The 23,268-nt window shown below is 45.2% G+C and overlaps 1 protein-coding gene across 3 annotated transcripts in view; it reads right to left on the bottom strand.

Moving 5' to 3' along the window:
* Positions 1–23,268, bottom strand: part of IL13RA2 (interleukin 13 receptor subunit alpha 2) — a 100,782-nt gene that overhangs the window by 38,744 nt on the left and 38,770 nt on the right. For all 3 annotated transcript variants that reach the window (XM_029606514.1, XM_029606516.1, XM_029606515.1), the window contains exons 4-5: positions 13,674–13,827; positions 12,669–12,789 (exon numbers count right to left, since the gene is read on the bottom strand). In XM_029606514.1, coding sequence (XP_029462374.1) covers positions 12,669–12,789; positions 13,674–13,827 — 275 coding nt within the window. The remainder of the gene's footprint in view (positions 1–12,668; positions 12,790–13,673; positions 13,828–23,268) is intronic.

The following is a 23,268-nucleotide window of genomic DNA, read 5'->3' as shown; positions in this document are numbered from 1 at the left end:
GGCTGCTGTGGTTTACAGACCGGGTTCGTCAAAGATCTGGTTAAAGGTGTGCACAAAGTGCTGTAGATCCTGCAGTAAGGGATCTCCCTGTTCCCACAAGGGGGAGGCCCAGACCAGGGCCTTGCCGTCCAGGAGAGAGAGGATAAAGGTGGTCTTGGTAGTGTCACTGCTGAACTGAGCTGGTTGCAGGGAGAAGTGGTTTAGAAAACCATGACACTGCCTGGGATTGCCAGCATAACGAGGCGGTACTGGAAGATAAAGAGCCACAGTGGAGGCAGGAGGAGTCGGTACCACTGGGTGACCAACATTGATGGAAGAGGAGGTGTCTAACCAGTAACCACGTTACCTGGCACTCAACAGTAGCTGCTAACATGTCCAGACATTGCTGCTGCTGCAACTGCTGGGCTAGGCCAGGAATGGCCTGTAGGCTGGATAGGTCTGCCGGGTCCATGGCCTCAGCAAACTGTTGCAGGAGCATGGACCTCTGAGCCGAGAAGACATTGACACCAGCTATAGGGGGAGCCCCTATAGGCCCTCATCGTCGGGAGGCAGATGCAGGAGAAATGGAGACCCAACTGGACCTTCACCTATACCAACCCATGTTCCCACAGGTTGAGCCCTTGGGTACTGGAGCCAGCAGGACTTAGGAGCGGGTCTCTGGGTGAATACAATTCAATGAAGGCAGAAGACAGCAGCAAAGTCAGATGTACCAGAGGTCAGGGCCGGCAGCGGACAGGAGAATCCAAGGACAGGCCAGAAGTTGGGATAGGGGGCAAAACGGAGAGGCGGTAGGCAGGCAGGAGGTCAGGGCGGCCAGCAGACAAAGCGAAATCCAGGGACGAGCTGAGTCAGGAACCGGGAGAGCATGCTGAGAGAACGAGGAGCTGGAAAGGAAGCAGGGGCAGAACCAAGGTGCGGAGAGGAGCAGGAGCTGGAGCAGGAACACAGGCCAAGGAACCAAAACAGAACCAAGCAGGAATGTAGCAACTAGCACTCACGAGGGAGTTGTTGAGGCAAGAGAGAGATAGCAAGGCAGAGTATTTATACCTGCCTTGCCTGACATCATCAGTCTGGGCCACGGGGACTTCCTTGCCACTGGCCCTTTAAATGAGGGGAGATGGCACGTGCGTGCGCCTGGGAGGACCTTGGACAGCAGCTTCTGCCTTCCCTATGTCAGGAGACATGGGGAAGGCAGAAACAGGCCGTGCCTGCCAAGGTTGGCGTCGGGAACAGAGCAGGGCAGGAGTGAGACTTCTGGACCCTGAGGTGAGGGGAACCTGGTGCGTGGGTCTGCGGCTGGGGTGCCTAACATCATTACTAAAGAGATGTCGTTATTGAACAGTATAAATCCCTGATTAGGCCAAGTTTGGAAGTGTGACATTCAGTTTTGGACACTTGCCCACAAAAAGGATATCCATAAAAAGTACTCCAAACCTCCTACTAATGCATTAGGTATAAGGACTTACATATCCTGTATGTTGAAATATTGTCCAGAGTGGATTTCTTTTTCTTGTAAGAGAAACAATGGAAGGAATTTACTAAGTAACAATGAACTCTACAGGGAGGATTTTTTTTTTTTTTAACTGTTGGTGGGATGATCAATAGGGCATCATGTCATGATAAATGAAAACAGATTTCACATTCTTCATTTAAAAGACAGTGAAATTAAATGAAAACAGATTTCACATTCTTCATTTAAAAGACAGTGAAATTAAATGAAAACAGATTTCACATTCTTCATTTAAAAGACAGTGAAATTATATCTGTTACCACAAAATAAATTGTAAAAGAAAACTGGAAAACATTTTGGAGGAAAAAAGAGAAAGTTTGGGCTCATATCTTTGAAAAGCACTGATCTTGCGCAGATGGAATAGGCCAATCCTCTTTATTTGCCATTATCTGGTATTTTACCATGCTAAGAATTTAGCTAACCTCTATGTTTGGTGTCAGGAAGCAAGATTTTTTTTTTTGCACTGTGCTGCAGAAGGACTATGGATATAGTTTTGATCTTCCTCTGGATTATCACATACAGATAGCTGCTAGGGATGAATTCAGTAAACCTCTGTTCTTTCAAACTAAGGGCCTGATTCACTAAGACTTTTCTGTGTCTATGGAAAAAAAACAAACCTTAGTGAACATGTTGCTAGGTGAAAATGTATGTACAAATTCAGTGAACACCTTAACCAGTAAATAGCAGGCATCAAATCAACTAAATTCTTGTCAACAAGTCTATCCTATCTGCTCCACTCCATTTAGAGCTGTTCATATTCTTCCAGTTCAATTATCCCATTTACATTTAGAGTACTTCTTGTGTGGGTTCTTAAAATGAGACAATTAAAATCTTTCAAGAATGTTCTTTAAAAAAAAAAAGTACTGTAACAGTAACTTAAATAGCAGTCACACTTAGTCTCTCTGTTCCTAACTTCACTCTCTAGCACTGGCAGGACTCAAAAAAAAAAAAAAAAAGAAAAGAAACCACCAGAATTCTAGCTGGTCACAGCGTGAAAAGGACATCTCTCTCCAGCGTTTTTTCTGGTCAAGGTGCTACTTGCATTAGAAAGTAGATCTTCCCTCCTCCAGTCAGTCTGGGGACAGCTGTCATGAATCGGGAAAGCCATGGTACTGAAATGGATTGGTCAAAGTCTGCCGATACCGAGAGCTGCAAAGTCCTCCTCTAGCAGCAAGAACAGCTAAGGGAAACTCAAGCTTAGAAGACAGATGGGGGAGAAAGTCAGGGACAAATTGGGTTCCTTTCCTGAAATCATAATTGCTCTGCTTCTACTAGCGAGTAGAATCACGGCAGTAATGATACAGCACGTCCAACTGGCAGGGATGGCATGATCCGGCAAGGAGACAGAGGAAACAGAAGTCCTAAATGTGTTGCTGGATATATTTCAGCAATAACCCAGCTCTGTCCCAAAAGCCCCCTGTCAGGCAACATGCTGCGTACGTATGTGACAGAACTTGCAGCTGAGGCTTGAGTAGGTGGAATACCTTTGCCACTGCAGATTTACTGCGGCCCTTGAATGAAGCGTATCTTCTTTGGAAGAGGTTTCTGTCATTGTTTTTGACATGATTTTTTCTGCTGCTACTACATTTTCTGCTTGTATATCTCCTACCACAAAGTCCTCTTTTTTGTATGCAATTCAATCTGGTGACAACTATTTCACAGCAAAACAAACATTACTGAATGATCCTGGCCTTGATATACATACATTTTGGTCAGCATATAAGACACTGATGATAAAATGTTGCTGGAATTTTTACCACTGAAGCATATTCTACAATTGCCATAGTTGAGAATTACTGACAAAAAAAATAGGGTAAAATCAACATGTAGGACAAACCATTTGTGCATTGGCAGGAGAAAAACACCATCTGGTAATGTATTCATCTGATAATGTGTTCCTATCTTGTCCACTATTAATTATCTTGAGATACTATTTATCAATACTACTGACTGATACTACTGGTCAGTGACCATTACAGGCACTTGGTAAACAGAAATTTGGAAAAAAAAAATGCTTTCATACAACTCTTCCATCTCTCTTCTCTAATATAGTATCAGAGTCCTTAAATCTTATCCTATATAGCTTTTAGTGCAGATGCTGCTCCATTTTAGTAGATGGTCCTTGTGTTGGACCGATTTTGGGCAATATTGGCAACACTTATGCAATAATTTTTAATATTGCGAGTTAACATGGTTTTATCAGGCCAGAGAACAGACTCCAGGGTGGGCTCTGGCACCAGTCTTTATAAGCTTCTTTATTGTTAAGCAACAGTAAACAAAACAACTTAGCTGGTTTGTGCCCTTCTACAAAATAATTGTAACTTACAGCTCATATTCTCGAAGTTTCTGTCTCTGTCCCTGGGCCTCCCCTCATCCCTATGGCCCTGGTCTCTTATCCCCACTTACAGTGATGCACCCTATCCCAGAATCCCTTACTGGGGTGGGTCCGCTCCACGACCCTCGCGTCCCGGCCCTTACCTCAAAGTTCCAGCTGGGCCACTCGATGCCCAAACTAGCTCCGTGAGCGTCTCCGCGGGGGAGACGCCATTACCCTGGGCTCCTTAGGCGTGCGCGTGCAGTCACGGTGCTGATATAGCCCGTTTCCCGCCAGAGCACGCTCCGCCCCCGTTCCTGATGTCAGACGCCCAGCCCTACTTAAACTCCCCACGGACCCCGCTACAATGCCTTGCAACCGGGTCCCTTGCAGGGCCCTGTTGCCCAGAGACCCAGCGTGTGACTCCTTTGCACGCTATTCCTGCCTGCCTGCCTGGTCTACTTCGTGACTTGCTTGTACTACTAACCTTTGGTTCTTGCCTGCTTTAGCACCTGTCCAGGTTCCTGCCTGGTTTCGCTCTGCCTGTCTTCAGCTTGCTACAGGTTCCTGCCTGGTTCCGCTCTGCCTGTCTTCAGCTTGCTACAGGTTCCTGCCTGGTTCCGCTCTGCCTGTCTTCAGCTTGCTACAGGTTCCTGCCTAGTTCCGCTCTGCCTGTCTTCAGCTTGCTACAGGTCCTGCCTGGTTCCGCTCTGCCTGTCTTCAGCTTGCTACAGGTCCTGCCTGGGTTCCGCTCTTGCCTAGTCTTCAGCTTGCTACAGGTCCTGCCTGGTTTCGCTCTGCCTGTCTTCAGCTTGCTACAGGTTCCTGCCTGGTTCCGCTCTGCCTGTCTTCAGCTTGCTACAGGTTCCTGCCTGGTTCCGCTCTGCCTGTCTTCAGCTTGCTACAGGTTCCTGCCTGGTTCCGCTCTGCCTGTCTTCAGCTTGCTACAGGTCCTGCCTGGTTCCGCTCTGCCTGTCTTCAGCTTGCTACAGGTCCTGCCTGGTTCTGCTCTGCCTGCCTACAGCTTGCTGCAGTCCTTGCCTGGTTTCTCGCTGCCTGACTTCAGCCCGCCGCAGCTCCTGCCAGGTCTCCTTCATCTGCTTCAACACCAGTCTACTCAAGAACCGGACCAGAGATCGCCTAAGTCCCAGCGGCCGGGTCCCCAAGGGCTCCTCCCGGGGGAGTACCAGCTTCCGGGTGAAGCCTACTGTCTGCATCAGCCTGGTCTGCCTACCGGCCTGCTGCCCTGAGACCATAGTCCAACTACCCCAGGTCTCCCGCAGGCCGGCCTAAGGGTCCACTGTCTATCTAAGTCCCCAACACTTAAGGAGAAATGATACAGATAGCTGTACCTGGGCTTTTAAGATGTTCTGAGGGAGTTCCTTACATGTTTCTTCACACAGGCATTGCCCCATTATTATGATTTAGTAAATAGGTTTCTTAATGATCTAAATATTTATACCTGTGATAGAAACATGCAAATACCTCAAAGATATAAATCAGGTACAAGAAGCAAATCTTTTTCAGAAAAAAGAATGTTCTAGAACAAGAGGTCATGGTACAATGTGCGAGAGAATAGGATTCAGTAGCAACAAACATTTATTTACTTAAAGGGTGGTAGATGTATGTGTGGCAGTCAGTTTTATTCTGCTATAATATGATTTGTACCTAATACATGGGACAAGGTGCTAGGTTAAATTTTACAGACCAAAAACCATGTAACTCATGCTAACTACAGAAGGGAATAAAGATGGAAGCTATTTGGATGATATACTGACTATTTATAAATGTACTGGCTGCAGGAAGATAGCAAAAAGAAAACATATTTGCTGAAACTGCAAAGAACTGTCTACAATTCCTGTGTGCATGTAGATCCTGTAAGGCCATTCTCCTGTTTTTTGGGACGTGCAGGTATAATAGTATGTTGGAATTATTTATAAAGTGATGAATTATGAAAAGTATATTGAATGAAGTGTTTACGAATTTTGTGAAATGTTTTAGAAAGCCCTGTGGATAGATGTTGGATACATAAGCAGTGGGAGATTGTTGAAAAACTCTCCTGAAGAAGCCTGAGGGAAGGCGAAACATGTAGAGAGAAGACAAAGAAGGATTAAGAGGATTGACGTTCTTGTAACGCATGAATCAATGTGTAATGCGACTCTTTCTGCTTACAAAACAGATTGGGGTAGATTTTCAGACGAGCGCGAACAGCCTACTTTTGTTTGCGCTCCAGGCGCAAACAAAAGTACGCTGGATTTTAGTAGATACGCGCGTAGTCGCGCGTATCGGCTAAAATCCTGGATCGGCGCGCGCAAGGCTATCGATTTCATATAGCCTGCGCGCGCCGAGCCGTGCAGCCTACCCCCGTTCCCTCCTAGGCCGCTCCGAAATCGGAGCGGCCTAGAAGGGAACTTTCCTTTGCCCTCCCCTCACCTTCCCCTCCCTTCCCCTCCCTAACCCACCCGCCCGGCCCTGTCTAAACCCCCATCCTACCTTTGTCGGGGGATTTACGCCTCCCGGAGGGAGGCGTAAATCCCCGCCGCGCCAGCGGGCCTCCTGCGCGCCGGGCCGCGACCTGGGGGCGGTATGGAGGGCGCGGCCACGCCCCCGGGCCGTAGCCACGCCCCCCGTACCCGCCCCCAAAACGCTGCCGACACGCCCCCCGCAAACGCCGCGCGCTCCGGCCCCGCCCCGACACGCCTCCCGACACGCCCACTCCGAAAACCCCGGGACTTACGCGAGTCCCCGGGGTTCTGCGCGCGCCGGTGAGCCTATGTAAATAGGCTCACCGGCGCGCAGGGCCTGCTCGCGTAAATTCCGCCCGGTTTTGGGCGGATTTACGCGAGCAGGGCTCTGAAATCCGCCCATTGTATCTAATTTGGATAAGTGTTGTGAAAAGATTTGTCTTTGATGTTTAACTTGAATCTCTGAAAATTGAAGAATATAAGGATTAGTGAGATTTGTATGAATGGTATGTAGAGTGTATGGGTTGTGTATGGGTATGATGAAATAGTTTTTAAAAAAATAATATCTATTGTGAGGGGTATTATGTATTAAATGTGGGATGTTTTATGAAATTTTCACCAATAAAGATTGGAAAATGGGATTGATGTCACAATATATTTATTAGTTGTTAATTGGTTTGTGATATATGAATAGTTTGCCAGGATTGGGTATCCTGTCATATGACAGGGCAAAGGTAGCGCCGGCGCCATTTTGGTTCCTGTCCCCCGACGTCACGAGCGCAGGAGATTGCTCCCGGAACCCCGCTGGACCCCCAGGGACTTTTGGCCAGCTTGGGGGGGCCTCCTGATCCCCCACAAGACTTGCCAAAAGTCCAGCGGGGGTCCGGGAGCGACCTCCTGCACACGTTGCCATATTGCAAAATGGCGCCGGCCGTATAGCCGTATTGCAAAATGGCGCCGGCCGTATGGCTGTATGGCCGGCGCCATTTTGCAATACGGCAACGAGTGCAGGAGGTCGCTCCCGGACCCCCGCTGGACTTTTGGCAAGTCTTGTGGGGGTCAGGAGGCCCCCCCAAGCTGGCCAAAAGTCCCTGGGGGTCCGGGAGCGATCTCCTGCGCTCGTGACGTCGGGGGACAGGAACCAAAATGGCGCCGGCAAAGGTGACAGGGCAAAGGTAGCGCCGCCGCCATTTCTATTAACGCAGCCGTGGCCCGAGAGTGGAAGATCACACCGGGACCCCCCCACTGGACTCCAGGTAATTTAAAACATTTTGGGGGGGTTCGGGAGGGTGGGGATTTATTTTAAAGGTCGAGGTGGGTTTTAGGGTTTGTTTTAAGTGTGCCGGTTTTCCCGCCCTCCCCCGATTTACGATTTAAACCGATTTAAAAAAAAACAAAACCGCGACGATCAGATTCCCTCCCCCCCCCCAGCCAAAATCGATCGTTAAGACGATCGATCACACGATTCACATCTCTAATATATATATATGAGAAAGGAGAAAAAAATTTTGCATACCTCCAATCCCTGACAATCTCAGGGTGACTGGAATCTAAAGTTTCCAAGTTAGGAATTATTAGGAAGGGAATGGTGAATAAAATGGAAAATGTCATAATGCCTCTGTATCGCTCCATTGTGAGACCGCACCTTGAATACTGTGTACAATTCTGGTTGCTACATCTCAGAAAAGATATAGTTGCGATGGAGAAGGTACAGAGAAGGGCGATCAAAATGATAAAGGGGATGGAACAGCTCCCCTAAGAGGAAAGACTAAAAAGATTAGGACTGTTCAGCTTGGAGAAGAGACGGCTGAGGGGGGATGTGATAGAGGTGTTTAAAATCATGAGAGCTAGTTACAATGGGTAAATGTGAATCGGTTATTTACTCTTTCGGATAATAGAAGGACTAGGGGGGGTCACTCCATGAAGTTAGCATGTAGCACATTTAAAACTAATCGGGGAAAGTTCTTTTTCACTCAACGCACAATTAAACTCTGGAATTTGTTGCCAGGGGATGTGGTTATTGCAGTTATTGTAGCTGGGTTTAAAAAAGGTTTGGATAAGTTCTTAAAGGAGAAGTCCTTTACCTATTAATCAAGTTGACTTAGAAAATAGCCACTGCTATTACTAGCATCAGTAGCATGGGATAGACTTAGTTTTTGGGTACTTGCCAGGTTCTTGTAGCCTGGATTGGCCACTGTTGGATATAGGATTCTGGGCTTGATGAATCCTTGGTCTGACCCAGTATGGCATGTTCTTATGTTCTTAAGTATGGAGAGCAAGGGATTTTTTTAGCCTTAGTTTTAATTATTGTGTGTTATTTGATGTGTCTGCTGTTTTGAAATATTTTATTGATTAGAAAATAAAAATAAATGTTATATAGTTTTTATCATTGGATGTTCTAATCATCAGCTGCTTTGACATTTATTCTTTTTATGCATATTGTTTTACTATATATTTGATGGTTTATATAAAACTTGATTTTATTGTTTGATGATGAATGGTGATGTTTCTGTTTTTCCATTATTGCACTACATACGGAGTCTTATGGTTTCCAACTAAGTTTTTGTTTGCATGTTTCTAGTTAAACTTTATTGTCTCTTTAATCTATATTTGCTAAGAGTCTGTGCATTCTGCATGTGCAACTCATGTGAGGTATTCTGCTACTGTGTAGGGATCTATAACAGCTTGACTTGTTCTGTTTTCCTAATATCAGGTGTATTGGTGTTTTAGGGCCTGATGTAATATTTGCAATGTTGCATTTTCATAGGTAGGGTTGTTACTGTTTGAATGCTGGCAGTTAGTGCTGTTTTTGTAAGAGAGGTTTACTATGTTGTAATTCAGTTTACTCTTTGCTTTCTGAAGGCCAACACGTTTTACAATAGACCTAATAATATATTGATGCAGGTGCCTTTTTTTGCAAAGTGTTTTTGTTGGTACTATAGCAGTGCATGTAAATAATATACATGCTGTAAGCCAGAGCTTTCCAAACTTTTCATGTTGGTGACACACTTTTTAGACAAACATAATTTCGTGACACAGTAATTCAGTCTACCAGCAAACCAGAAGTTAAAGGTTAAACGAACAAAATGTATTTCAACAATTTATGTATGTTTCCTTAAATATATACATAAATAAAATGTTTCACAACACAACCTATCTCATAATAAATATTTGCAGGCTTCCACTTCCTCCATGCTGATCTCGTACATTGTGAGATCGGCATAGAGAAAGTGCTACTCTTGCACATTCCCAAAGATTACATGTGCCAATCACTAAAAAGTAATTTTTTTTTTTACCTTTGCTGTCTGATCTTAGTTTTCTAATCGGTTGGTCACAGGCTTTTTTTTCCAGCTTTCCTTTCTTGTTTTTTTGCCAATTCCTTTTACAGGGTCTTTTTTTCTATTTCTTTTCTCTCCATCTGTCTTCCCTCAAACACATAATCAGGTTCTCATTCTCACACACATAGGCTCTCACTCACATGCAATCTCACACATCCACAGCTCTCACATGCCTCTCTCTCGTACATACATACGTACTGTCTCTCTCGTGCACATGCTGTCTCACTCTCACACACACAGGCTCTCTCACTCCTACATGCTCTCTTGCTCAAGCACAGGCTCTCACTGGCACATTCTGTCCCTCCGCACGGGTTGCCGAAGGATGGGCTCTTCAGAGGCCCTGATCTTCCCTGGCCGTGACATGGGATCTGCAGCGGCCCTGCTATCGGGTTTCCTCCTCTTCTCGGGCTGCCGCGACGTGGGATCTGCAACGGCCCATTAATGCTGCTCTTCTTCTGTACGCAGCAGATGCTCCTCCTCCTTCCTGCCCACACGGCTCCGGCAACGTTTTTCTTCCAGGGCTGCACAGGCAGGAAGGAGGAGGAGTGAACGTGACCCTTTTCTTCGGGCCGTGGTGATGTAAGCTCCACCACTGCCCGCCGATTTTCCTGCTATAGTTCCCTGCTTCCGCTGGCCCTGTGGACCGGGCGATACACCTCCACACTACAGGCGACACACTAATGTGTCCCGACACACACTTTGGAAAGCTCTGCTGTAAGCAATGTTCCCTTTAAGGATTGGGTTGCTGTGTGCAAAACGTTTTGCTTGTGAGCAAAAATGTTTTGTTTCATTACCCTGTGAGCACTACTTTCTTTGATGCAAAAAGCCTATCAAGTTTATTCTCACAGCAACTCAGTCCTTAGTTGGAACATTGGAGCAGCATGCACACAAACTTTCTTACATATACACACTTACATACTCACTCTCATATTCTCTCTCACATATGTACGCTCATTCTCACAAATACACACACACTCACTTTCATGCTTCTCATTCATTCCCCAGACTCTCATACAAACTCACTCAATTCTCCTACTCTTACACACACACACACACACTTATCTCAGTAACTGCAAACCCATCACTGCCAAAACACTTTGAAAAGTAAAACAAACCCCTGCAAAAAAAAAAAAAAAAAAGCACCTAGAACTTGCCATACCTAACCATTCTAGCACTATCTCAGGACTCAGCCTTATCTATGACACGGCAGCAATGCAAATATTATTCCATGCCCTAGAACATTAATACACCACCTACTGCTCCAAAGCCCCACAGAAAAACTACATACCAGTAGCCATACCGCACCTCAGTCACACATGCAGAACACAGACAGACCCTTACCCAATACATAATAAGGGACTACAAATTAGAAACAGAAACAGGCAGACAAAAATACAATGGAAAGCCCGAGAAAGAGAAACCAGATTCTGAACAGTAGAACACTGAAGAAAGAACAAAATAATATGTAGTGCACATTCCCAAAGATAACATATGCCAATCACTAAAAATTTAATTTTTTTTTTTTTTTACCTTTGTAGTCTGATCTTATTTCTCTAATCGGTTGGTCCCAGCCTTTTTTTTTTTTCCCCATGTTCCCTTTCTGGGTCCTTTCCCAATTCCTTTTACAGGAACTCTTTTTTTTCTCTGTTTCTTCTCTCTCTACCTGTTTCTTCTCTTCCTCTCTCAAACACACACTCAGGCGCTCATTCTCACACGCTGTCTCTGTCTTTCTCTCAAATGCTCTCATACATACAGTCTCCCACTGTTACATGCTGTGGCTTACACACGGCTGTCACTTTCACTTGCTCTCTTTCTCTCATACATATATACCGGTTCTCTCACATACTGTCTCACACTCTCACACACAGGCTCTCACTCTGACTCCCACACAAACATATACCCAGGCAAGCTCCCATTCATTCTCTCACACATACACCCCAGGCAAGCACATATTCATTCTCACACACACACACACACACACCCCCCCAGGCAGGCACCCATTTTTACACAGACCATAGGCAGGCACACACTCTCACATACATACAGATCCCCAAGGCAGGCACCCATTCAGCTCACACACATACACAGACCCCCATAGGCAGGCACCTATTCATTCACACACCCAGGCAAACTCTCATTCATACACATACTTAAGGAAGGCCCCTTCTTTCTTTTGCCAGGAGCCTCTTTCACTCTGCTGCCACTATCACTGCTCTGCATAGCTGTTGGGAAGGAGCCAAATCGCTGCTACTGGAATTGAAGCCTGTGCAGGCCCCACAGTTTTAAAAATCTTCAGGGCTAGCTCTTCCTTCATGCTGATCTTGTGCATTGCGAGATCAGCATAGAGAAAGTGCTACTGTAGCGAGTTTTTAATACTGCAGGGCACCGGGCCAAAGCTTTGGGAGTTTTGTCTGTGCTTCGGGCCATGGTGGGTTGAGCTCCACCATGGCCCTGCCGGTCTTACTGCGCAGGGGTAGAAAAGTTTTGCACAGCCTCCATACAGCTTAGAGGGAACATTGGCTGTAAGTGATATCATCACTTAGAATACTAAATGCTCTTTTTCATGTAAAATCTGTTACTTAATGCATAATGCTTAATTGTGGTGGAAAGGTGGAGCCAGGTAGTTTGTGCAAGGCGGGTTTGTTGGTATTGACCCTTGCCCCAGCCCTGGCTCTCTACAAGAGAAAGCAGGATTCCATCTGGAGCTGTGCTACTTTGGTTTAGTGGCTCTCCCCAGTCTCGGCCAGGGTTTAATTTTCTCTTTTTATAAGCCCAAGGAACATTATGAGTCACTTCTGTTCTCCCCCCCCCCCCCGGAGTAGGTAGGTGGAACAGAGCCTGAGGAATCATAAAAGCAGCAGACCTTGTAGCCTGCAGTCAATGGGAATGCACTAGCGTGGTGGGAGGGTGGCAGAGAAAAGGAGGCAAGGACGTGGGCTTCACAGAAAACAGAGCTTCATGGACCATAAATTCTGGATCAAACTCTCTCCAATCTGCTTTCAATGTAAATTTCAGCTGATATAATATCAGTTTATACATACCAATAATATAATTCATAGTTGGCCTCAGGAGGAAGATTTGTCCCTGGCTGCCAAGTGCATTCTACATATACCCAGTTATAAAAGATACAGCGGAAATTTTTAATTTTTGACTCCAGAGTTCCTGTTAATGACAAAAATTCAGTATTATACATATCAAAAAATGAATACTCTTGCTGTATGAACAGTATCTTGCAACACCATAAATTATATACATAGGTTAATCTGCAGACTCATTAGAAAAGAAGGGGATTGTTAGGTTTGCCTACAATTCATTCTAAGTGGTACACTCAAAAAATCTCTTTTGTTTCTATTTGCTTTCATAGATGTTCAAATAATACCCTACAGATTTATGCAGTTGTTTGGAAGATGTGCACAGACTTTAAAAAGTGTCATTCAAGCCCTTTAATGTATTAATTGGTAATGGTCTAAAGCAAAGGTAGGCAACTCCGACCTCAAGCACTGCAAACAGGCTTGGTTTTCAGGATACCCACAATGAATATGCATGAGAAATATTTGCATACACACTGGATTGAGGACCAGCACAGCCTGTTTGTGGCTTGTGAGGACCAGCATTGCCTGTTTGTGGCTTGTGAGGACCAGCATTGCCTATCCTACTCCAAAGAGAACTCCAGTTTGTGCAAACCATGAAAGTAGATTGTTCAACACATTTATAATTGCTCAGTGTGTAGGGTCTTACACTATGTAAATCAGCATGCACCCAAAACCTGCATTACAAGATAGATAAAAAAAAAATGTGGACCTAGAGGCAGAGGGGTTTCTTTTCTTTGGACCCAGCCTAACTGAAACATTAATATTTCTGTAATAGTCCTATCTCCATGCAGCATGATACTTCTAACCTCTGGCATAGTCAAATATATTAAAGATAGCCGTATGATACAATGCAATGTTTTTGTAGCTTTATATAAATGGGACTTACATTGATGCTGCACCATTGAGGAAAGCTAACTTTTTAAAGTGAATACTATACCAGAGTTTTCCCTTTACCTTCTAATGAAGGCCAGAATGTGGTCTCAATCCATTTGCTCTGCATTTCAGACACATTTGGACAATGCCCCTTTAACAACGTCTGTATCTTTGCCACGGCTCCTGTGTTGAGGTCAAATCCAGCACTATGGTGCAAATTTGTGGTAATCAAAGCCTAGTTTTAAATAAGAATTAAAAAAAAAAGTACACAATGAGAAACTGGAGGGCTCTGTTTTCAAATTTGAGAATAAGCAAATGCCCAAGGCATGGGCTTACATCACACGCTGCTCTCTGCCATTTATGCGCTTATAAGGACACATGTTTAAATTTTAAAAAATACTATTAAAGCTACATTCTTAGCAAAAGGCCCGTGTACTAAAGGTTATTATGCTTGCTAAATTGTGAACTATGGAAACTGACAGTAACTTTCATAGCAGAACACTGGCATGCATTTGCGTATTCGTCAGCCTGCACCCAGGGACACGGCCATTTTATAACATACGCGTGTCTATGTGCGCATGTCATAAAACAGTCTGACTGCGTGCATATTTGCACACAATTTTAAGTGGACATGTGCTTGTGCGCACAAATGCCACATCTACCGCGCAAGTGGGGGAATTTTAAAAGCCACGCATGCTAATGCCATTGACCATTTTCCCAGTGTGTTCCCAGTTCACCCAGTTAAGGGATAGGACTTCCAAACCCCCCTGTTAGCCCCGACCTTTAAAACTCCACTGATCTGCCTAGATTTTTTTGTTTTACTACTTACACACCATCCATAGCAGAAGTAAAGTTTCACAGAAGGGACCCCGGCTCGTGACAGTGCACGTAAGTATTTAAGTGCTATTTCAAGTTTAAATCCAGGAACGCCCATGTCTTGCCCAGATCATGTCCACGTATGCCCCTTTTTTGAACTTTTCATTTGTATGCACAGTGGCAAGTACACACTTATCAGTTGGCTTAAAATCTATTTGATGTGCACCAGCCCAACATATTCACGCATCCCATAACTTTGGCACAAGTTGAGCTTTTAGAATTCACCTCTAAGCTCCTAGAATGTATACTGCACTGGTTTCTGAAGAGACCACACTAGACCTTCCCACTATCTCACTGATGGAAATATACTGGGGACTGAGTTAGTGATGGGCAAAGCCCCTGTCACATTTATTTTAAATATTTATATTCCGCCTTTATTGGCATTGCTGTGCTAGGCGGATTACAGCAGGATGTAAGTCATGATACAATACAAAAAACAATCGCAGTCAAATACAATATAAAATCAATTTTCCTAAAGTTAACCGGATAAGTATAACTGGCTAATCCCATATAATACAGAAATTGGAAGTGATAAAGAGTGACATGCATGCAAGAGTGGAAATATTTCTTATCATCTAGTAATCATAATACAGCATAACATTGAATATTTCAGAACATTCCCCTGACTCAGAATCTTTATTCAAAACATGGTCCCACGTCAGGGATGAAAACATTAAAGAAAGAGTGAAGGGGATAAGCATTGTTTGAATAAATGTTATTTGTAAAAAAAATATATATATACATAAAACAATATTGTGAAATTTGGACTTGATTGTAGGTTTTCAAAATATAGGGGTAGGTTTTCAAAGGGTTACACGCGTAACCCCCGAAAACCTACCCCTGCGTGCGCCAAGCCTATTTTGCATAGGCTCGGTGGTGCGCGCAAGCCCCGGGACGCGAGTATATCCCGGGGCTTTCAAAAATGGGTGGTCCGGGGCGGGGCCGAGTGCTCCAACACAGTGGCCTGTGTTGGAGCATGGTGTGTTGGCAGCTGCCGGCAGGCGTAACACGGCGAAAAAAGGTAGTTGGGATTTAGGTAGGGCTGGGGGGTGGGTTAGATAGGGGAAGGGAGGGGAAAGGTGGGGGGGGGGTGAATCTAAAAAAAGTTCCCTCCAAGGCTCCTCCTATTTCGGAGCGGCCTTGGAGGGAACAGGGAAAACCATCCAGGCTCCCCTTGGACTCAGCGCATGCAAGATGCACAACTGTGCACCCCCTTGCGCGCGCCGACCCTGGGAACATAGGCCCTCAAGGGGCGAGTACCCGATCCCGTCCAACAATCTGAAATCAAGAAGAGAGAGCGGGGCCCCCGAGGAGCAGGTACCCCTAGGTGAGTCTGTAGAGGCAGAGCAGCGGAGAAAGGATTCCCCAAGAGTTGCGAAGAAGGGGTTCCTACCCTTGTCCTTGCTAACTCGAATTGAATTAGCAATCAAAGACCTTTTATGTTGGAAGCGGATGACCATCACTATGAGGGGGACGCCCCCGAGGTTCGCACCCTTGCTGGTACAAAGTCTGGAGCATGCGCGCGCCCTTACGTCATCAGGAATATGGCAGATCCATAGCGTCATGCCAGCCCAGGGATTCCAGGAAGAAAATGGCGAAGAGAAGCCGCGGCCACATCTGTCCGTCAGAGCCGAAGGGAGTCGCCACAAGGTAGAGAGGGTGGAGCGACTGTGCGCATGTATAAAATCGGGTGTACATTGTGCGCGCCGGGTAGTGCGCACAAATGTACCACACGCGCGTAAAATTTAAAATCGGCCCCATAGAGCCTAATGTACCCAGTGCGACAATCCTTTTGATATACTGATATTAACAGGAATCACTATTTACAATGGAATTGATTTATTGGACTTTTCATTTGGGCACACTACAATTAACACATATGCGCATGTAAATGAAGGAGGAACGACATATACAAGTGAAGCTTTAGCAAGCACACACCAAATAGCTTGGTACACGTACATTGATAAGGCCCTAAAATTTAACTCCCACCTCAGAGCAAGTGTTACATTTTTAGCTCAAACGCTATTTCAAGGTTTCAGCTGTTGCATTTGTGCCTATTCTCGCCCCTCGCTCCACTCTCTCTACCTTGTGGCGACTCCGTTCGGCTCTGACGGACAGATGTGGCCGCGGCTTCTCTTCGCCATTTTCCTTCCTGGAATCCCCGGGCTGGCATGACGCTATAGATCCGCCATGTTCCTGATGATTGTAAGGACGCATGCATGCTCCAGACTTTGTACCAGCAAGGGTGCGAACCTCGGGGGCATCCCCCCCGTAGTGATGGTTTCATCCGCTTCCAACATAAAAGGTCTTTGATTGCTAATTCAATTCAAGTTAGCAAGGACAAGGGTAGGAACCCCTTCCTCAGAACTCTTGGGGAATCCTTTCTCCGCTGCTCTGCCTCTACAGGACTCACCTAGGGGTACCCGCTCCTCGGGGGCCCCGCTCTCTCTCTTTTTGATTTCAGATTGTTGGATGGGATCCGGTACTCGCCCCCTCGAGGGCCTAAGTTCCCGAATACTCAGGAAGACTCCTATTGCCTGGAGGCGATCGCAGATGTGAACACAGTGAGTCCTATCACAGACAAGAACCGGTACTCACTCTACGAGGGCCCATGTTCCTAACTCTCAAGACTCCCTTCAGTCCAAGACGTTATTGCAAGTACGGAGATCGTGACATACCATTGCAGATAGGAACCGGAACTCGCTCCACGAGGGCCTATGTTCCTAAATTTCTCCTAGCCTCTCTTCTATTCCAGAAACCATCCCATACACAGTTATTGTGAGTTCTATTTCAGACTGTCTACAGGAACCAGTATTCACCTGCGGCTCCTGTTCCTGAATACTGAAGACTCTCTGTTACATAAGAAGACATTACAGATATCTACAAGTGTGAGTGTATCATCTACCACTGGTTGTATGTCCAGCATACCCTGTCTATTCACTACCTATAGTCTCTCCTTACAGCTCAGCAACTCAGAGATCGTGATTCCAGTATCTGAGGGACTTCAGCCCTGTGGGGCACATCAGCTCACTACTGCCACCTCTGGTGGTTCTACTTCCAGTCTAATAAAGAACTATCTGTGTTTGTCTCAATACTCCAGCCTAGCCGGTGGTCCCTCTCAGGATCTCCACTAGAGGGCGCTGTCATCTGCCCAGGGATTCAGTATTTCTACTACGTGTTACTCCTTACACTAATAGAGCGGTATCATCTTCTGCCACTCTGTGGGATCCAACCCACATCAGACCATATCAGATAGCCTACTCCCCGTAAGGATCATACAGGTTGCTGGCTCCTCTTTCTACAGGAACAAAGCATAATACTTTGCCAACTCCTTCCTTCTGGGGGAGCAAAGCACTAACAGATTACTAACATCTCCTCCTACAGGAGCCAAGCTTATCAGATTGCCAACTCCTCCCCTCAGGAGGAGCTGATCACTATCAGATTGCTCACCTGGCAGGGTGAGCGCTATCAGATTGCTAACTCCATCCTCCTGGCGGGGTGAGCGCTAACATCATCTAACAGCATACATTGGAGGGTACCGATGAAGGAGATGGAGCTGTTAGAGCTGGAAAGGTGGTAGGAGGTGGTGGTGCAGAGGACATGGTGAAGATGAGTAAGAGAGAGGGGGAAAGAAAGGAGGAAAGAACCCAGAAAGGAGAAATTTCAATGCATATAGAAGGACTTCCAAACATTCCACAAGGAATTTGGACAAGGAAACATTTTCCCAAATGCTGCAGTAAAAACTGTATTGAGGTATCCTACAGGAATTTCTTTCTATTACAGCATAGATTCAGTTTAAGATACTCTTCTCTAGTATTTCGGATGTTACAAGGAAAGGGGCCCACTTATTTGAGAGAGAAATTGTCCTGTTAATAGACCTTAGCGTGAGCTGCAATGCAGCCAGGAAGTGTTGTTGGAAATTCCACTTGCCATGCCATTTGTTCCTGTTGTCCTTGATCTCCGTAAACCTGTTAGATAAATACCCAACCTTCCCCCCCCCCCCCCCGAATCCACCCATATCCCCCCCCCCCCTTTGGATACAACCTAATCAAGGCAGACTCTTCTCTATCTCACCCTTCTCCCTACCCCTACTGTCTCCCTGAGTCCCTTGCCTGGGGCACTAAGGTCACAGTGTAATGCTTTGGGCCCCCCTCCCCCACCCTCAACAAGTCTATTACAACAGAATGAGCAGCAAAGATATAACTGTAGAGACTATAGCCATCCGGCAGATATGGGCTCCAGCAGTAATCATCCAATGGTAGCTGTTCTGTCTGCATTGGAAAGGAAGTCATGGGTTTATTTATTTATTTGAGTTTTTTTCTATACCGGCATTCGCGATGGGAATCACATCATGCTGGTTTACAATTAACAAGATGTGACAAAAGGAAAATATTGATAACATTAACAGGTGCTAAAAGAGAGAGTAGCAGTTACAATAAAACAGGGACGTAATACAACTTGGAATGGTGAAGAGGCGATAGTAATTTAACTGAGAGAACGAAACCTGCCAAACCTGGCAAAGATATTGATTACCCTGTAGGGTGGTCAGAGTTTATTAAGGTGAAATATTGGTTCAGTTGGTGTCTGGAAAGGCTTTCATAAATAACCAGGTTTTAAGTCTTTTCCTAAATGTTGGAAGACATGGTTCCTGTCTCAGTTCTGGCGGGATGGAGTTCCACAGAGTGGGTCCTGCTGTGGAGAATGCCCTGTCTCTGAGGGTTATGTGCTGAGAGGTACAAAAGGTACAAAAGCTTAGATTGTAAGCCCTCTGGGGATAGAGAAATACCAACAGTACCTGAATGTAAACCGGTGTGATATCTCAATTGAGATTGAATGTCGGTATATAAAAATAATAAATAAAATAAATAAATAATATGTGGAAAGATGCTCGCTTATTTATTAATAAAGAATCTCCACCACACTTCAGAAGGAGATAATCATAAGAAATAGCAATGGTTCTTAGTTCCAGCAACTTTTGGACTCCCCCATTATGTTGTTGAAAAGGAGAGTTACATAATGATCTATTGTTCGTAGACCAGTCACCAGTTAGAAATATACTCAACGGCTTAATAACAAAAGTGCAAAAACTGAGGAATGATGTGAAGAAAGTATAAACGCTAAGTCTTAACAAAGCGCCACAAGAAGCAGTCCGTGGCCTTGGCATCAGCCACAGTAGAACTTCAACATTAGCTGAGAGGCCTGCAACTCAAGAGCCCGCGCATTCACCTGATAGGCTCTGAAGGAAATGCCGTGCTTCCTCGGGAGTGTTGTAAATATGAATGCGGCCAGAGTGAGTGATACGCAGTTTAGCTGGGTATAATAACGAGAAATGGATCTTTTTTTGGAATAGTTCCATATCGGGGAAAAGGTCTGCCGTAATCTTGCCAGCTTAACCGAATAGTCCTGGAATATCAGTATTTTCAGGTCTTCCATGTGGGGTTGTATACTCTGCCGTACCACTTGCAATATGACTGCCTTCTGGTTGAAGTCTAAGAAGCAGGCAATGACCACATGGGGTCGAGTAGAATTCTCCTGGTGCAAGCCTATCCAATGTGAACGCTCGATATGTATTGGCCTGATCACTTCAGGCAGCTGCAGGGCAGTAGGAAGCCATTTTATAAGGTACTCACGAAGTTCGTTGTCAAGGATCGTTTCAGGAAAGCCGATGAAGCGCAAATTGTTGTGCTGTGAATGATTCTCGAGATTGTCTATTTTATTTCAATCTCAAGTCTGTGAGCCATGCTAGAGGTTGTTGCATTGGTGCTGCACATCTCCATCCTCTAAGGTCGATATGCATTGCTCCATTTTGGTGAGTCTGTGCGCCATCGAGGCAAAGGAACCAGTTAGTTCCTCCAGCTTCGCAAATACTCCTTCAAATTTCCCACCTAATTTGTGGTCAAGGGTTTTTCCACTGCCTCCATTACTGCAGTGATCAGCCTTTCCATTAGGGCTGGTTCCGGCATAGGCTCGGCTTTCCTGTTTGCCATCTTGGAATCTGCGGCTCTGACTTTGTCTCTTTTTTTTTTTCAATAGCCGGCTCGACATAATCATCAAAAAAGCTTCTCGGGTCAGAGAATATACTCGGTACGTTGTATACAGGTGCTAGGCAGGGTCAGATGTGCTGGGGTTCAGCAGGTCAAGGGCTGATCGTGTGTAGACCTGAAGGGAGCTAAGCCAAAATGTGTCTCCCTTCACAGAAGCACATGACCTCTCGTGTTGTTGGAAATTCCAAAAACTAAAACTATGAGGAAATATAGGCTTAGAGCTGGATCCCTTCTAATTGTGGGCCCTATTTTATGGAATAAACTTCCCACTGAGGTTCAGTTGGAATTAAACCAGTTGACATTCTAGAACAGGGGTCAGGAACCTTTTTGGCTGAGAGAGCCATAAACGCCACATATTTTAAAATGTAATTCCATGAGAGCCATACAATATGTTTAAAACTAAATACAAGTAAATATGTGCATTTTATGTAAGATCACACTTTTAATGTACAATAAGTCTCTGAAAATATTACAATAATAGCCTTAACCTTCTTCTAGAATCTAGAAGAAGGTTAAGGCTTGGCATTTTCTGTGCTTGGTCTGGTATAGCTAGGTTTTTGGGTGCATTGCTTTCTCTGTTTTTATACAGGTTTTCAATGGCTTCTAGGTTCTCTTTCTTGTTTTGTTTTATGAAGGATATTTGTTTGCCTGTGTCACATGGAGGAACAGCCTTGTTAAAGCAGCAAGCCATGACCAGGAAAATCAGAGTTCAAATCCTGCTAACTCTCCTTGTGACTTTGGGTAAGTCACTGCACCCTCCAATGCTTGGGTACAATCAAATTGTAAGCCATCTGGTGACAGGAAAATGCTTTCAGTACCTGAATGTAATCCACTTTGAAATGTAACAAAAAGTGGAATGTAAATAAAAAAAATTGTGAATATTTAGAACGGCCTCTGCACTGTATGGAACATGTTATGAAGTCACAGATTCTTGAAGGTCTTCCGCCAGTGAATAAGAAAGAAATCTGTTTCTCATCCACAGAGAGATCTGATCAATCTTTCCACAGTGAAATTTCACCCCCAGATCCAGGAACATCGTCTGATCAACTATTGACACTATTAACTCTATACAAGTATATAAAAGTTACAGTGCTATAGATTAGTGTGCTTGCTAATAGTATTCACTCACTTTTGAAGCTATTGTTAATTGAATGCAGTAAAATATGTGGCACAATACATAGGAAGTGATATTAGCATTTTTTTTAGCACACAAATGCTAAGATATTTTTGGTGCCCGCACACGTTCTGAAGTGGTATTGCATGAGATGGTGACAGCCAGAGAGGTTCAGACAGGTTTGAACAGCAGAATACCATACGCAGAACAGCTAAGTCGGTAAAGCAGGCTGCAAATACTTCAATACTACAAGGTACTGCCATTAACAATACTGTCATGAGTGAGGATCATTTGACAGAGCAGTCCATTGACTACCTTGTGAGAATTAACCCGGTAAGGGAGAGAGGGGGTCTTAATGGATATTCTGTAACTTCATACCTTATCTTTTGAATCTACAAATATCAAACTTTATAATAAAAGCCGCAGGGTTTGTTTGTTTTTTTACTCCGTATTTTGTTTTCACTTTGGTATGTAGTTAATGGGACTGGAGGGAGGAGAGGTCAGCCAACATGTGCCCATGAAAGAGAGTCTCAGGCTAAAATGAATTATGAACATTAGCTTTAAAGATACTGTTGTGTCCGTCGGTTCCCGACGCCCTCCTCACCTCTTTGGCGCCTCCCTCTTCGCCCGAGTGAAGATTGGCTGCCGCGGCATTCCTCTGCCGAGGTCCTCCGGTGTCCCCGGATGGCTCCACGCTGCTAACCGCCATGTTTCCTGGAGGCCTAGGGGCGGGCTGCGCGCGACGCAAGCCCCATCTGAAGTACCGGCGATGGCGCGTACCTCGGGGGTGTCCCCCGAAGATGACGTCACTCGCGACGGATATTTAAGGTCTTAGAATTTGCTAACACATCGAGTTAGCAAGGATAAGGAATGACAACAGATATGGATTCGTACTACCTAAGCTACTCTGCCTCCTCAGACTAACTAGGGGTACCTGCTCCTCGGGGGCCTTGCTCTCTCTCTTACTTTGTAGATTGCAGTCTGGAACCGGTACTCGCTCCTCGAGGGCCCTTGTTCCCGGACTTCTTCGAATTCACTTCTGCCTGGAAGTCAGCACTGCCTACTACATCAGTGAGTTAACCATCGCTCTCTCAGAGCTTTCCCCTGGAACCAGGTACTCGCCCCTCGAGGTCCTATACATTCCAGCTCCTGGGCTTCTATGAGACACTGTGTGAGTGTTACCATCTGGTTCAGTACATGAACTCTGCTTACCCTGCCTACTCACTATATTTCAGTTTCTCTACAGCTCAGCCTCCAGGGATCGCTGTTCCAGCTTCTGAGGGACTTCAGCCCAGCCGGGCATTCCAGCTCACTACTGCCACCTCTGGTGGTTCAGTATACTGTTTAATAAAAGAACTAGTGTATGTCTGTCTCCATACTCTGAGCCTGACCAGTGGTCCCTCTCAGGGTCTTCCCCGGGGGTGTGGTCATCTGCCACTGGTCCAAGGATCCACCCACAACTCTCCTAAATACCACAGATTGCTAACTCCTATCTGATTGCTCCTCCCATCAGATAGTGGTTTCATTACAGATACTGACAAGCTGATTTAGCTAGTTGTACAATTTGATGCTTAGCTGATAATCTACAAAGCATGAAGTGCATGACTTGTTTTTTTCTAGGAAGTATTTCAGCTTCTGTAAA

Source organism: Rhinatrema bivittatum, chromosome 6, assembly GCF_901001135.1.
Source record: "Rhinatrema bivittatum chromosome 6, aRhiBiv1.1, whole genome shotgun sequence".
Classification (NCBI taxonomy): domain Eukaryota; kingdom Metazoa; phylum Chordata; class Amphibia; order Gymnophiona; family Rhinatrematidae; genus Rhinatrema; species Rhinatrema bivittatum.
The sequence above is the reverse complement of the archived record's forward strand: the minus strand, read 5'-3'. Positions and strand labels throughout refer to the sequence as shown.